We start from the raw sequence: 16350 nt of genomic DNA on the forward strand, positions 1-16350 counted from the left end.
CTACCGCCCCCTCCCTATTTCCCTTCTTGTTCAATTAATTAGCATTAAAAAGGTGCCATCAAGTCTCACATGAAAGACGAAATGCTCCACACACATTTCAGCTTTCAAGTTTCAACCCCTCCCCTCCTACACATTTTGTCCATTAGATTCAATCTGTCAAGCTTCCCAAATCTTTCAATATCTACTAATTAAACTCTCTTCCTTGTGTTTCTCCTCATTTCCTGCCCCATGCTTCCCCTTTTAACCCTTCTGCTGCTACTCATTCTCCATGGCCTGGAAAGTTTCCCACTTGGTTTTCACCATTCTTTGGCTCTCCCTTCTCTTGTTATTGCTTCATGAATTTAACAATTTCAAGTTCAAAATCAATAGCAAACAAACCAGCTCCATAACATTTTCCTCGTTTTCTCATAACCCTTTGATCAGTCGAAAAGTTGGTGCTAGCAAATTTGACTTCACTCCATTTCAAAAGCATCATCAACAGGAGCAGGCTAAACATCCTCCAAACATGAAAAAACAATCGGAGCTTGCTGATAAAGAGATTGATCCACGTTATGGTGTCGAAAAGCGCCTTGTACCGACTGGTCCGAACCCATTGCATCATTGATGATTATTATTATTTCTGATCAGGGGGAACGAAAAAAAAACCAAAAAGAAAAACAGGTTGATAGTAGCAATAATAAAAAAATTTTAGTATATTTTATAATGGTGCTTTTGTCTTTTCTTCTGATTATTTTTGGTCATCCTTTAGTTCTATGAAACCTTAATTGCTTTTGGATCATACAGATCATTATATATGTATAGTATTCTTGTGAGATTAAGCTTGTAAATGTAGTCCTAAGACAAATGGTATTATATACGTTAATTTTAGGGTTTTACATATTGATTTTCATGATTATTATCGGCAATGAGTATATATGCTTGATACTTGATTTAATTTCATTTTGCTTTTTGTCGTGAGATTTTTCAAAGAAAACATGAGTGGCTGTGACGCAACGCAAGAACAATATCAGCTAACACACCATAATTAACCATCATATTTTTTTGCTAAGAAAGTAAAAGAATTGATTATAATTGATTAGATATAGATTAATATACTCCATTTGTTAATGAGTTTGGTTAGTGCAAAAGGATGAATTGCTTTGTATTAAAGATCAAGTGTGTTTTGTTCTCACTTCTCGTGATGGTTTGGTGCCATGTGGTGGATTTGTAATGGCTATGGTTCCACGGTTCCACTCTCCCATTGATGCCCTACATCTAGAATTAAATTTACCCATTTTGTATCTAAGATTTTGGTGTGAAAATTTGTCCAATTGGTGAGGATTTTAGTGATGGCCACTCATTTAATTTTCGCATGCATGTGCTATTTCTATCATTGCTAGTCCTTTTTATGGCTATGGCCTATGGGTCACTCCACTTGGTTTAAAGGAAGTGCTAGCATCCCCAAAGTATTTTTCTTCATTTCTTTCTTTCTTTTTTTTTTTTTTTCCATGAATGTGTTTGGAATTTTGGATGTGACAAATTTAGGGCACAATTAATTTAGAACTATCACGTCCTGATTTCATTTCCATTTCCTTAATTAATTAATTAATTAAGAGGGTCTTGAGTTTCAAATTATTAATTTGAGTTAGAGAAAGTTTTGCCTTATGTTATAATGTAGTTTAAGCGTTGACCATATTAAAAAATAGGATGAATATTTAATTTGAAACTAATTGGCAATATGCCAAAAAAATGCTTTTTATATTTACAAAATACCAATTAAATTATATATCTAAGATCCAATAATATGGACTGCAAATTTAATCAATATGGGATTTTATTTTAAGATTAATTACTTATCATTTAGACATTCTTTTTTTTTTTTTTCATACTTGAGGTTTCTCATGAAAATAAAATAATTTCATCTAACTTGCAGGCACTTTAAAAAAAAAAAGAGTTTATAAGTGATATGAATTAATTATCTCAAATACTTAAAAGTTTTTGAATTCAAATTCTAACGGTGGTTTCATTAGAATGCTCATCTGAGTATTTGGCTGGCTATAGCTTCTCTCATCGCCAATTCTTTAACGCTTATAACTTGTAATCTTCTATTAATTAATATATGATATGATTTTGAAATTTAGAGATTTAGAAGGAAAAAATGGAGATATGTATCATCAGTTGGCAGCACACAGTTTTACATGAATCTACCTTATAATTATAAAATTAATAATATGATACAATTTCAATAAAACAAACCCCCCCCCCAATCGATCGTCATCCTTAAAAAACAAACAAACTAAAGAATAAAGAAACCAAAGAGTAGACACATATTAATGTTTTATTTGAATGAATGATAAGATTAATTTCGATAAAATTAAAAACATTAATAAAAATTATTATAATTGAAATTTGAAAAAAAAATATTGTAGTTATAATTGAAAAAGTAATAAAAATTTTATACTGAATAGATTTTATTAGAATTAATATTTAGATTTAACTATGATGAATTAAATTGTATCACATCGAAAATACAGTGAAAACTAAATAAAGCCTAAGTCTACTCACTCACGTACAACCGCTGATTTCACATGCTTTACTAAATTATCAAAGGGAGGATTTGCCGACTGCCCATTAAGATTAATTACCTAATTAATAATTATATATAATCATGCATCTTTTAGCTTCATCACATCACTCCTGCTTTTACAAGTTGTATATAATTTGACAGCAACGTTTTTAGTGCATGAAAGATAGGTTGGCCACCTAATGAAAATTAAAGATGTTTAACTTAAACCATAAACAGTATATATACCCAGCTAATTAACCGAAAGGTTTTCCATTCAAAAGATTGAACACACACTTCACTTAAATGAATCAATCAATTAAACTCAACATCAGCTAGCTAGCATTTGATATTGAACAATTAATATGTAATTAATGTAATACAATTAGCATTCAAGTTATCATGTTAGCTATCATTAATTGTTGACAACATATATATATAACAATGCCTGCAGACCAAAATTGATTAATTGATCTGAAAATTACAGGTTATGTACAATATTAATTTTACTAGCTAGCTAAATAGATTACAGCTTGAATATTTCAGTGGAAGAGTTATTAATAGAAAAAGATGAGCATGCATGCTTTTCAACCAAATTAATTTATTAATTGCAACTCAAATTGCCAACCTAGGTGTGACAAAAACACGACTTGAACTAGTTCTAGGAAGTGGTTGGAGGAGTTGTCGCATAGAATTAAGCTGCAATTCTCAAACAACCCTATTAAGTAAAGGAAAAAAAATGGAGCAAATTAAGATATAGATCTGCAAAGGCCAAGAATGTCTACCTCACACTGCCTTTGCCTTGACTCAACTGCCCCCTTCCCCTTACAATATGCCAAAAAAAAAAAAAAAACTTTCACATTTACAATGTTGGCCGCCTTGCCTCTTTTCTTTTCTTCTTTCTTATATTACACATATATTCGTTTAATTTCAAAGTTAAGGCAAGATGTGTTTTATTATTAGGAAGGGAGTGTACATTTAAGATTAATGTCGACAAAAAATCAAAAGTTTATAATAAATTTTTTATCTTTAAAGTTGAATAAATCATAATAATTGAAACAACTTCTAATTAATTTGTTGTGTTTACGGTATATAAATTCAAATAGATGCCCTCACTTCTAAGGATATGAATTAAAACTTGTTAAGAGGATGTTTTATATGTATACATAATATTGGGATGTAAAAATAGTGACCTTTCGCTAATCATCCATTATCTTATATAGTGAACAATATATCAGTTGTCAACTATATATTAATTGTTAATGCTGGATAAAGCCTCGCACCCACAGTTATGACAAAACAGGAGATATTAATACCCAACAAATTAATAAGACAAAGTTTATACGCTTATATATGAAGATGTTAATGGCATTAAGAAAAACATCGAAAACTCGTCCCCGATCCCCCACCTTACTGGCTAAGTAATAATAAATTGACCTATAAATTCAGAGAAACCTTCGATTCACCTCTAACCAAATCTTCCATTAATTGGTAACGCCTCAAGCTTCAGGCCCTTCAGATGGTCCGTCTAGTCGCTGAACACGCTAGCAAGCAGTGGGGATCCATTCCCCTTGCAATCGGCTTGTTTGTCGCAGTATCCGCTCTGGTAGCCTTATGTGCTAAGCACACACGCCGTGCTCCACCAAAGTTTGAGGAAGATGCAATTGATACAAAACTTGCACCAAAGTCACCTTGCTTGTTGAAGCCTAAGCAACTTGTGACAAATATTGGTAACAAAGCAAAACCATTTATCTGCAAGAAAGGTAAGCAGCCTGGAAATGGAGGTTTAGAGGAGGGGGGATTTGGAGGAGGTGGTTTGTGGCAGAAGGCAATTTTGATGGGCGAGAAATGCAGGCCACCAGAATTTGCAGGTGTAATATACTATGATAGCTATGGAAATCAGGTTTCGGAGCCACCACAAAGGTCACCAGGGGCAAGTCCCTTGCTGCGTTTTTCGCTTCCAGTAGCTAAACTTACGAGCTAGCCGTTTCTTGTACAAAATTTGATTTGTAGAGTATTAATATACATATATATATATATAGTTTTGTCAATCTAATTTATAAGATACCTGCTGTTAATTATAACTTGCTACTTCCATATATATGATATCATCCAACTAAGTGATATAAAACCATACATGAGCAATTTATTGAGAACAAAGGAACGAATACGAACGGATTATTTCAAAATTCGGCTCAAAATGAAAATAATTTTATCTTAGAATTCTAAAATATCAATATAATAAATATTTTTATTACTTCAAGTCTTCAATTAGTAGTATAAGTATTGTGTGGATGAGGGGCCGGGCTGGGATCATGTTTTTCAAGGTATCTGTCCAGCAGGGCCAGAAACGGCCTGCACATAAACTCCCCATTTTTTTGTTATTTTTCTATTCAGGTGCAATTTTGACATCAAAGCATATTTTTTTGGTCTCCCTTTTCTAATTGAACTAGAGAGGTCATTTTACAGTATATCCAATGTATATGGAGTTATGTATAAATTCTAATGCATTGTAAGTATAAAAGCAATATACAACAGAGAAGTGGAGAAACAAGGAAAAGAAAATGAAAAAGGCCAAAAATAGTATTATATCATGCTTCTGGCTTATTGTCTTCTCCCATTTGTGTATGCACGCGGCTCCTAAGTTCTTCGAAAGCCTTCATGCTTTCTGCATCAAAACCCCCTGCAAACTGGAGTAAAAGAAAGAAACCAAGGCGTCATTTATTTGAACGTTTCAAACAAGTTTCTTCCTCAAATAGTTCTATTTTTCAAGTAGAATTTGAGAGCATTACTTAAAGCAATAAGAGTTCTTTTGACTGGACATATTCAGAATTTGGGTTTCAATGGAAATTAAAGATGTCAAACCATACACAAACCAAATCCAGTTCAAGTACATGAGTATCCTATACTAGACATCTTAAAAAATAGAAATAAAGAACCTTTAGCTTTGATGCTTAAGAGTTAATACCAAGAGAACCAAGTGCAAAGTAAAATACCTGATGAACACGGAAAGCAAAGCGGACGCCTTGGAGAAGTATAAACTCTCTATTTGGTTCTTTCTCAGCTCCACTCAATGCATCAAGTTCTGATGCTACACGTTTCATATATTTCCTTGCCAATTGTACAGATGAAAGCTTGATCTGCAATATGCAAAAAGAAAACAGAAAACGGCAATTACATCATATAGTAGTACAAAGTACATGCTAATTTTCTATTTGTATTTCATCTGTCCTTAATTGCATACAACAAATTATGCAACTTCTAAATCGTAAGAACACTTCAATATCTAGAAAAGTATGTCAAACTGACAGAAATATAAAATTTTCCTTATGGCCCTTCTAATAATCCAAATCCTTATTAATGGCATCATTGAACATTAGCATAACATAGTAGTGTTGATCAACTTGCTATTACATTGCCATAACAGGGTGCCACTTAGCTACCTTCTGTATGTCATTATTTGCCACTAGAGAAGTGGAAGTTCCATGAATTAAATAACACGTATACAATGACCAAACCAAACCTTTGAATTCATAGTTTGATTCATACCTTGCCAACAATCCCAGAATCCAACAACCAATAAACTGGAATTCCAAACTCCCTGTATCGTGAAATAGCCATGTCTCTTGTACGTAAGAGTGCATATACACTTTGTTCCACTCTGAAAAACAAAAAATGAAATAGAAAATCAGAATTGATAAAATGACTAACCTCCTGACAGTATATGACAAGAGAAAGTGCATCTCTATCATCCTAAGAGATTGTTAATTAATACTGAAATGCTCCTAAAGGAAAACTAGTAGCATTCTATTCGTGTTTTGAGTAGATTATTGCCCCAAAGGTTCTGAAATTGAACTAAATGACCCAAATCAACATACTTTTCAAGCAACTTGTACATCTTCTTCAGAGCAGCTTCACATGGGAGGTTGGGATCATCAACAAAGGAAGAGACCTGCTTCTCCAACTTCACTAGGTCCTGGTGTTCAAAAGCTGCCTCTCTTAATGCATCAGCCTTTCCTTCAGGCCAATCAAAGTGCTTGAGAACTGCTCGTTCATCAACCTATACAGATGCAGGAAGATAATTCAGTCAATATGGTAGACACTAGACAGACAATTTCCAGTGAATCTGGGGTTCATTTATAATACACCTTGCCAGAATATGAGTTAAAGCAATGACATTAGGTCTTTGGTAGAACAATTGAGCTGACTATGAAGAGCAACATTGCAAGTGTCTTAGACCCCTGGTTTAGATCCAAGATGCATCTTTCTGCCATATTACCTAAAAAAATCTGTACTTCTTTTATGCAATAAGATCTCTTCTGAATTCAACCATAAGTAACTCGGACAGATGAATACATATTTTAGCTAGTGAATATTTTATTGCATACCAGGAATGAAAGTTCCTCATCTAGCCAATTTACAAAAGCCACCAGGTCTTCTATGTTGGTGAAGGAAGCTGCTCGAATTTCAGTTGCCAAGGACTGGACAAAGTCACCTTGAGTTTCCACATCAGCTTTTACCTAGATCCATTCACACAATATCATGCTGTTAAGTTTGATAGCTACACTTTATCTGAAGATCAGCAGATAAATGAAAGGAAAGGAAAATTTTAACACACAGCTAAGAGGAATGACGATCTGTTTTCAATCTCTCCAATCATGTTGCTCCTAGCATCTGATGGATTAGATGTTGTAGAAATCATAGTTGACGTGTCCTTCTTTGCCTCTCGTTTCATCAATGTTTGATAAAATTCTACAAGTTCAGGAGCTCGATGAACTTTATCGCCACTGCCTGCCCCTCTAGGTAGGCTTCCTGGAGGAGGAGGAGGAGGTGGTTGTCCACCAGGAGGTGGCGGTGGCAGTGGCAGTGGGGCACCAGGTAGTGGAGGTGGAGCAGGAGGTTGTCCAGTTGTAGTGGTGTTCACACCAGCAGAAGTGCCACCAGCTGGCTTAGGTGGTGGCCTGGGCACCCTTGGTGGTCTCTTTTCTATGTGAGCAAGTTTAATCTTGCTTATCAAATGAGAATCTACAGCCTTATCATCATTGGATTGCTCACTTGAGTCACCAGAAACAACCGTTCTCTCCTTTATTTGGGCAAGTTTGGGTGGTAGAATTACAGTTTTCTCTCTTTCTGCCTTTGCTCTAAACTCAAAGTTTGAATTGAAATTTGACTTGTTGCCAAACCTCTCTGCCCTTGCTTTTTCTGCTTTTTGCTTTATTAGTTTCTCCCTCTCCATGGCCAACTTATGACGGTCCTTATAAGCAGGATATTTTTCCTCTAGAATTCCATCTACTGATTTAGACATTAAGTGGAATGATGCTGCAACAGAATACAGAGAGTCACCAGAAGACGCTTGTGTTCTAATGTTTGGAAGAGTTGGTGTTTCAGGGGAATCGTTAAGTTCCTGCTCCATTTTACCAAAAGTTGTGATTGCAACACCATCACCTGCATTCCTCAGCATAAGTGCTTCTAATGGACCCCGAGGACGGTGGCTCATGCTAGTCCTGCTTGGAGAGCCTCCAGAGAGGGATCTGGCTGGAGATGAAAGAGCACTTAAATCATCTTTGCTCTTGCCCCATTTCTTCAGCTTTTGGATTAAGCTAGGTTTCTTACTGAGACTGCTATATCTACTGTTGGAACTATCAATAGAAGCATTTTCCAAATCCTCACTCCCAGGAGATGATGGATGAGAGAAGTTGCTTTCAAGATCTGTGTCTCCTTGCCCACGCTCCGATCCCGCATATTCTAAAAGTAACTGTTTAGCCCTCTCTTGAGACTTGGGGCTCAGACTTTTGTTGAGATCACGAGCTGATATTTTTCCTCCAGGTGCCTGGTAGTTTCGGAGTTCATATCTTAAGCATGCATTGACCCAGCGAAGGTACACTAGCTCTTCAACTTCACTAAATCTGTTCATCTGAAGTCCTTCCACTTGCTTTAACAGATCTTCATTTGCATGTCTTAAATTACTGACCTCTTCCCTTGCCCTGGAAGCAATTTCAGTCTGTGACAGCATGAGACAGAGAAAAGAAAGAATCATGTACATGCCCAAACTAGAACATTTATGCTATTACTGATCACACAGCCTAGGCTTGATTTGTTTAACTTGTTAAATCATTTTCAAAAATCCGTATCTAAGCCTTTCCTGAAAATCCTCAATAAAATATTTGACTAATAGTCATCTAGATCAAATTTACATGCGATAATGTTTGTTTTCAGGCAGACCAACCCACCAAGTAGCTCGAATTCCTCAGCAGTCTGGAATTTTCTTATGTTGCTCATGCTCAGCAAATTATTACATAGTTAGGACCAAAGGGCTCTTAACCCATTACCTGAGTTGAGAATATGATACATAGGAGAGTTCAATGGGACTTACCTCTGTCATGTTGGAAAGGGAGGCTATTTTTGCTTCAGCAGCATCCAGTTTAACAGTTAACTCCCTCTTTTCATGTTGAAGCTCTTTATTCTTTCTCCTAAGCTCCATAACTTCCATTTCTAACTCCTTTGCAGCTTTCAGTTTCTTCTCAACCTCAGCATCATTCTTGATGGCTTCTTGCTCTTTTGCTTGAAGACCGGAGACTTGTTGCTTGAGAAACAATAACTGAGCTTTTGTTTGGTTAGCATCAAGCTGAATTTGCCTTTGTAGCTCCTTGATTTTGTTCCTTGCCACCTCAAGCTCCTTCTTTACAGAAGCTCCATGTGCAATCTCTTCTTGGAGCTTCTTCCTCTCAGCCTGCATAGAGTTGATGGTAATATTCAGCATGTTAATTTCAACTGTCTTGATCTTGAGCTGCCTTTGTAATGCAATAATATCTGATTCCTGCTCCTTTAAACCATAGTACTCAAGCAATTCACCCTCAAGCTTCACTTCCCTCTCCTCCAGTTCCTTTACTAAATTGCGCAACCGTTCCAGTTCATTTGCATTGTTTGCCATTTCAGTTTGATAAATTTTTTCTTTCTCTGCTCTGTCAAACTTGTCAGTAGGTAACGTATATTCAATCTCCCCTGATAGAAGGTCTTCAAATTCAGGTAGGATATCTTCATCACCAATATCCGGTCGGCTATCATTAGCTCGATTAAATATGCTGCTAATCAATTTAACCTCTTCTTCCTCCTCTTCTTTCTCACCCTGTAATATTTATCACATCTCAATAATTTGTAGAAAATAATTAATAAAGAATAGCTAATATTTCTTAAATGATAAGTTACTAAGAGCAAATCATCTCTGGGAACAGAAGTATATTGACAACAGGATATCAAAATTTGATTGAAGAAGTTATGTATATACTTACATCCTTCTCTTTGAGGCTATCATTAGGATATGTAAACTTCCTTTTATTGCCCCCCACATTTGGATGTTGCTCGAAGCTTGCTTCTCCATTTTCTGAGTTTCAGTGTTACCATAACAGAAGTTAACATAACGTAATGAAGCCCACTGGCCACAGGAGTAAAAGAATGACATATCTTTGTTTTCAACATATATGTTTAGCAATTGACATAAACCATGAATGGCAGATTTCTCTAAAGGGAAAACATAAATTAATGAAAAAGTGCAATCTTTCTTTTGTTGATTAAAATATGACCTCGGATTGCTAAAAATTGAATTACTAAGAAACTGCGAACTTGGATACCTGAAGGTTTGGCCAAAGAAGTTGATGACTTTGAGTTTTTGACCTTGCGCTGCTTAACAGCAAAAGCTGCAATTGAAGCAGCAACAAGGAATCCTACCCTGACAATCATGTAGGAATTGTTGATATAAAAATCCTCTTCCTCCAGTCATCTATAGGAAAGAAATACTCCACAGATATCCCTCTGTCCATTTCTTCTCATCCCCCATCATTAATAACTTAAAACATTATGAGCCTTTAAACGCAAATACAGCAACCAAGAATGTAAGAGCTTGCCAGCAAGGCATGTACAAACGCAATCCTGGTGCAACTTCAAGCAGAACCCATGTTAGAGAAGTTGAAAATATGCTTGAACTATAAAAGCCATATCCTGATATAAACGTTTCTACACCATTAGCATTATCATGTTATCAGATATGTAGACCTTTCAAAAAAAAAAAAATTTTCTAGTATACACCAATTTCCTTGATAAGTAGAATCCAAAACAACTGTCATGCTAAGAGCTACAGCAACCACCAATAACTAGTGGCCAGTTTTGCTCCGAAAGGATTGACAATCTACTTATGGTAAGGGTAGGGCTAAAACCTTACCATTTTCCTGAGAAGAATATTGCACAGTGAAAACAAAGCCAAAATCAAAGCTGAAAGAGACACCAGAAACTGTAAATTTGAACAAAAAGCAAGCGTGCCCAAATATCTGACCTTTTTGTTTAAGGACTACGTATCTTTTTTAATGGCAATTAAGATAAGATGTGAGAAAGAGAAACTGTCTTGTCTCTCATGCATTTAATCGAATGTTTCAGTTCCAACTAATAGGTAGGTGTTTGTCCAATTAAATTTCTCTAATCAAGCTTTTGTAGATTAAAGGATAACGACGGACCAATCACAACCGTCTGATCAACCATGCATCAAGCAGCCTAGGACCCTCCCCAATGATAAACGCTGGTAGATTAGATATAAGACAGATAGTAAAGGCTGAAACTTAATTCCCAGCCGTTTGCTTAATGGACCGAAGCGGATGCAGAGGTCCAGCCAAGCAAAAAGCAATGTAAACCCAACTTTTCTGGTGATTGACCCCCAATCACATGTAGGCCTTTTTGGCTTTTCTTTGGGATTTCCTGGGTTTTATCTGATGAAACACGTCACTCTCTCTCTCTTTGAGCCACCGAAACAGAATTATCGCAGCTCTAATAACCTATAAATAATAAAACAGCAAAGCATGTCAATTATTCAAGACCGAACGTGCTTAAATTAGCTACTATTTTCTCAGCCAAGTAATGGGTTTTTTTTTTTTTTTACTTTTTGGTGAAATTTGTAGAATCGAAAATCAAAAGTAGCATTTTGCACTAAGCTAGCTCCACTGGTAAAAGAAAAGAAGGCAAATAAGCAATTGAATTCCATTAAGATGGTGACAATGGGAAGTAAATCAGCAGACAACTTGATAGATGGTAATGGGTTCATCAAACTCTGAAAATTCCTTTTTCTGGCTGAGGAAGTTTTGATGTTAGCCAATCAAGGCCATATTTCCAGGGGAACAAAAACTAAGAAGGAAAAATAAACCAAAAAACAAAGCAGGAAAGTGATTTTCATGGTCATAAATTGAGTGGGGTCAAGTCGGCTGTAGCAGACAATATGTTATCCAATACAGCCGGTGGTTCATAGCTCTCGCATGATTTATTTGTCGATTTTTATCGGCCTCAACTTTTGTGGATTGAAATTTCTTGGCCTTGTTTTTTTTTTTTTAGGCAAGATTAACAGCAAAAAAGTGGTTGAAGAATATTGATGTAAATAGTAACCGAAAAGACAAAGTGGAAACTGAAAGTCCAACACAAGTAGAGAGCACACGTACCTGGTACTGCAACTGCAGCCAACAATGAACATTACATAGCTTAGCGTTAGAGACAAACAGAACAGAAGGGGTCCAATGGAGAAGGGAAAGTTCCTAAGTTGCCCAATGGTCGGGCGGGAATAACTTTTTGAACACTCTCCCACTTAATGCCAACTACTGAGGCATTTTTGTTTTTGTCGATTTTTTTTTTTCAGAAGACACAGTAAATCTCATTAAGCTATCTTAAATCTCAATATATATTCCAATTCAGAATTTCAAAATAAATTTCATATTATAATCATTGAAATGGCTTTTTAAATATATGTTTGTTATATATTAAACTAATATAATAATTATGACAGATTATCCATACTTAATACGGTTCAAGTATCGGGTCCCAATTTAAGAAAATTTTGCAGTAAAGCTAAGCTGAGGCTTTGTTTGTATTATGTAATGAAGCTGGAACCTTTTCACCAATTGCTGAGGTCAAGCACCCTTGCATTACCGAACTCTGTGGCATCCATATTGCCATAAATTGTGACACTCCATTGCAATTTGCAATGGCTATCTCATTAGCGTAGCCAAACCTCAATTAAAATCAATTGCTGGTAATGTGCTCTTATTACCGACAATCTGACCAAACCGAGGAATCCTACACTTTCTTTCTCCAACTAGATTTTGCATTGGCTAAGAGTTCTTTCGCTGAACAAAATTAAATCAAAAAGGAAATGTGTACACACATGAAAGAGGTCATTTCTCAAATTCTTTCACCCCCTTTATTTCTTCAAAAGTATGCCAATATAGGTAAGAACATGCAAAAGTGAGTAGATATAATCCATCCTGAGCATGCTCAACAAAATAATTCAGATTTCTCATATTGCTCTCCATGTGAATGTCATGGGATTTCTAATTTTGTCTTCCGACATTAACATTTTGAAGCTGTCAGCGCCAACTCTATTTCAGCTGACTGACAATCAAGCTTGGTCAACCCATTTCCACCTTCGTCCCACCTCCTCAAGAACCTTAGCTCGGGCTTGGTTTTTTCTTGCTTCATCCTCTACCCAAGATCTGCGTTCATTGCTTTTATTAATTAGAACCATGCCAACTTAGTGAGATTAGTCAGGACCCAAGGAGTCCTTCCAAGAACGAATATTACATTATATAGGATAAGCCTAGTGAGTCAGAGCTAACCAGCTTTTGCTACACAAGCAGTAACAATAAATATGGTATGGCATGGAGTGAAGGGTGGTAAGCAATTTCAGCATCTACCTGAGAATACAAAGAGCTTCAATCTCAGCTTCCAATATGGATTTTGCATTAAGTATTCCTTTTTGCTTCGACTGCAAACCACTGAGTACATCTTGCAACTTACTCTGCTCAGCAACATATATGGTCCTCTCTAATGCAAGCCTTTCTGACATCTCAGCAACCTCTTCTTTCAGACTAGAAAGAAGTTGCCTCTGGCAGTGCATTGCTGCCTTTTCCTTCAAAGGCTCAGCAACCCATTTCTCCTGAATAATCTTCTCCTGTTCCAGGTCCTGCACTACAGAAAAATAAAGCTTCTCAACCTCAAAACCTCAGGTTCTTTCTTCATCCAGCTTTTCACCCCAAAACCTCTGTATGTCTCCCTTTTCAAGCAACTTAGACTTGATCTCTTTCATCTCGCTCTCCTTGAAGAACTCTCCATTTCTAGCTTCAACAACTCATTAGAAATTGCTTCTGCCATCCTGCCACTCGTTGAAGCCACTGCCTCTTGTGCTTTTGATGAAGGTTTATTTGATTGAAAGCGCTTGCTTTGTCCTACAAAATTTAGAAATACATGTGATTGCAGTGCTTGATTTACCATCTTAGAAAGAAGAATAGCACAAAGGTTTTTTTTCAATTGATAAAAAAAAATGTGCAACTTAGCATATTATCTTATTTACATTAGTGACAGTATCGCAAGAACAACTCTGCACATTCTAATCATTCTTATCTATGTGTTAGTTCAGCATTTGCTCTTTGCACTTTCTTGGCCAAAACAACTCTTGGTTTCCTAAATTTGATCTTCTAATATATTGACATGGTAGTCAGTTCTGAGTGCTTTATTGTAGAAATGGTACTAGTCAAGAATACTCCTGCTATTTATGTATTAAATACTTATTTGAAAGGAAGGGAAATAAAGCAGCGGGGGAGAAGAAAGGGGAAGAGGATAGTGCATAGTTATGTTAGTAACAAATCAAGACAAGAATTGTACCAAAAACTTTTCTAATTATGCTCTTTTCCTCAGCCAACATGTCTACAAAACGTCCGGGTGATGAATCTGGATGATCTCCTTCAAATCCATATAATCTATCTTTGTCCTTGATATCTGGACTGTAAACAAGTCAGGTTTTAAGAGCCATGAAACGACTGGTGAAGCATCAGTCTAATAGTTCCTAAAGCAGATGGCAGGGGAGATTTGTTGTACCTGCTCTATTACTCCTGGCTCAAAGTTATAATCTACCAGGGCTTTCCAGTTTATAGGATCCTGCCGAGAAATAAATCTAGAACACCAGATACATTTCACCAAGTCAAAAAGTACTTTTAAAGAATTGATGAAATTCATGAATGACTGCACAGCCTTACCGGTCAGGAGAAAAGTTGATTCCTTCTTGGCCTTTTGAACTATCAGAACCAGTAATCCTTCCTGAAAGTTTGCTGGGAACAACGCTTGCCTCTGCCAAAGCTAAATCAAAAGTTCCAAGGAGAAAAGCTCTTAATTGTCATCTTTAAAAAAGATACAAGCCTGAAATTACATGGAACTGTCCAATTGAGCTTTACCTTGAATGGACTCAAAATCTGGGTAATCAGCACCAACATCATCATATGCTGCAGTTTCTGACCCAGAAAGTGCAATGGATGGAACAATCCTATGCTTAGGGTTCCTAGCAGACAAATAAGTTGCCAAGTCAGATCAGATCATGCAAAAAACATGCTTATAATTTCAAATTTTCAAGTTCAAACTATTCCCAAAAGACAAGTACAAGACTACCTTTCTAATAAAGAAACCATACGAACAAGCCATCTAGCATATTCTCTTCTTGTGCATAATTCATCAACTCTTACATCATCTTCGATTATCTGCAAGCCTTAATTACTCGATACAATCATATGCAGTTCATTTGAAAAGATGGTGAGATGATTTACATAAAAAGAAGCTTCAAAAAAAAACCTTCAGCTTCTTTAGAACCAATAAAGCTTCCTGTTGAGTAGAATCCATAGCAATCGGTAACACAATGCGTTCACGCTTATGTGTAGATGCTGAAAGTGTCAAGGAAGAAGATTAAAATTTCTAAAGAACTTGGAAAATGCATCAATAGATTAACATTCTACTGTTGCTCCAAAATATGGCAATAATGAAGTTAAAAGTTAGAAACTTTGATTTGATTAATTTAGCTTGATTCTCTCCAAGAAAAAGCCAACCTAAAATTAAAAAATTTACAATTGACTGCACCTGAAGGAACAGTTTCAGTAATTGCAGGAGACACACAGTCGGTATTGCCTCAGCAGCCTTTTCATCATATTCAGGATAGCGCCTAGCTTTGGTTTGATCACTTTTTGTCTAGCTCCAGGTAAAGACCCCATGTAAAGCATTCAAGGGACTGCTAAACTGAAACTTAAACCCTGCAAAAATCTCAAAAGAAACGCATTAAACATGATTTAAATTGTACCATTGTGTTCATTGAAAAAACAAACGTACCCTTTCTGTAGAATGAAAAGTATGCAACGGCAGCAATTGCAACAGCAACTGAAGACCCAAAAAAAATGCTAAACAATCCTGTGCAGCAGCCAGAGCTCAATTCAATCGCTAAAAAAAAAAAAAAGAAAGTAGAAACCTTTTTTGTTTGTGTTAGGAGTTGGAGGGGCTTGAACAACGGCCCAACCCCCATAATTGTTGGGTAGACAATTGGGGTCGGGAGGAAACCAGGAAAGATTGACGTTTGAGTGAAGGAGAGAAGCCAAGGGACGCAGAATCCGGGAGTTGGAGGATCTGGGATAACAGAGAAATGTAGTAGGAGAAGTGAAGGAGAGGCTGCTGCTACGGCGCGGCAAAAAGGAGGGGATTTCAGGTGAGATGAAGAGAGACGATGGAGATGCGGCGGATCAGACCATCCTTCTTCGATTAATAAAATTGGGGGACTGGATTGAAAATAGAGATGATGAAGCAAGCATTGGAATTTGGACGAGCTGAGCTTTGGGGTTTACGTTTTACCCTCGCTGGCCAACTTGTCACTTAAACTTAACAGTACTTGTTTCTTTTTCATGTGCCATGGTTTTCCTTTATTTTTCCACAAAAAATATAACCATTAACTAAAAACTTACTACTACTGCTAC

At 36.3% G+C, this 16350-nt stretch overlaps 3 protein-coding genes and 1 pseudogene across 7 annotated transcripts; 2 read left to right on the top strand and 2 right to left on the bottom strand.

The window, feature by feature from the left end:
* Positions 1-35: 35 nt before the first annotated feature.
* LOC111317647 (CLAVATA3/ESR (CLE)-related protein 12-like) lies at positions 36-952 on the top strand. Its single transcript, XM_022920088.2, has one exon. It carries the CDS (start codon positions 269-271, stop codon positions 602-604), a length of 336 nt encoding a protein of 111 aa, XP_022775823.1. The 5' UTR covers positions 36-268; the 3' UTR covers positions 605-952.
* Positions 953-3943: 2991 nt separating this feature from the next.
* Positions 3944-4626, top strand: LOC111317648 (uncharacterized). Its single transcript, XM_022920089.2, has one exon. The coding sequence runs from the start codon at positions 4062-4064 to the stop codon at positions 4524-4526; it is 465 nt and encodes a 154-aa protein (XP_022775824.1). The 5' UTR covers positions 3944-4061; the 3' UTR covers positions 4527-4626.
* Positions 4627-4945: 319 nt separating this feature from the next.
* CHUP1 (Hydroxyproline-rich glycoprotein family protein) lies at positions 4946-10803 on the bottom strand. Of its 4 annotated transcripts, none has more exons than XR_016335051.1 (11): positions 10758-10803; positions 10171-10468; positions 9832-9923; positions 8916-9668; positions 7161-8543; positions 6931-7062; positions 6691-6831; positions 6421-6602; positions 6092-6203; positions 5539-5682; positions 4946-5232 (listed from the first exon to the last, which is right to left on the bottom strand). XR_016335051.1 is itself a non-coding variant. In XM_022921272.2 (10 exons), exons 2-10 carry the CDS (start codon positions 10277-10279, stop codon positions 5134-5136), a joined length of 3006 nt encoding a protein of 1001 aa, XP_022777007.2. In that variant the 5' UTR covers positions 10280-10468; positions 10758-10803; the 3' UTR covers positions 4946-5133. The 4 variants fall into 4 exon arrangements, 2 of the variants coding, with proteins under 2 accessions (XP_022777007.2, XP_022777006.2); XR_016335049.1 differs by having other exon boundaries at positions 10171-10477; XM_022921272.2 differs by lacking the exon at positions 6691-6831.
* A 1944-nt stretch (positions 10804-12747) lies between these two features.
* Positions 12748-16217, bottom strand: LOC111318414 (uncharacterized; annotated as a pseudogene). The gene is made up of 10 exons (XR_016335053.1): positions 15716-16217; positions 15470-15639; positions 15188-15276; positions 15008-15096; positions 14797-14900; positions 14602-14701; positions 14444-14519; positions 14231-14344; positions 13264-13794; positions 12748-13062 (listed from the first exon to the last, which is right to left on the bottom strand). The product of XR_016335053.1 is annotated as an uncharacterized LOC111318414 (transcript).
* Positions 16218-16350: the final 133 nt, after the last annotated feature.

Source organism: Durio zibethinus, chromosome 2, assembly GCF_047325235.1.
Source record: "Durio zibethinus cultivar Kanyao isolate XHJ-2024 chromosome 2, ASM4732523v1, whole genome shotgun sequence".
In the NCBI taxonomy this organism is placed as follows: Eukaryota; Viridiplantae; Streptophyta; class Magnoliopsida; order Malvales; family Malvaceae; genus Durio; species Durio zibethinus.

Bases quoted from the DNA above. Each gene is read 5' to 3' on its own strand.
- CHUP1 (XM_022921272.2), bottom strand. From the start codon at position 10,279: ATGATTGTCAGGGTAGGATTCCTTGTTGCTGCTTCAATTGCAGCTTTT. The intron at 9,924-10,170 runs GTATCCAAGTTC...ACTGAAACTCAG, and splicing joins TTCTTTGGCCAAACCTTCAG to AAAATGGAGAAGCAAGCTTC. The intron at 5,233-5,538 runs GTATTTTACTTT...CTTTTACTCCAG, and splicing joins TTGCTTTCCGTGTTCATCAG to TTTGCAGGGGGTTTTGATGC.
- LOC111317647 (XM_022920088.2), top strand. From the start codon at position 269: ATGGCCTGGAAAGTTTCCCACTTGGTTTTCACCATTCTTTGGCTCTCC.
- LOC111317648 (XM_022920089.2), top strand. From the start codon at position 4,062: ATGGTCCGTCTAGTCGCTGAACACGCTAGCAAGCAGTGGGGATCCATT.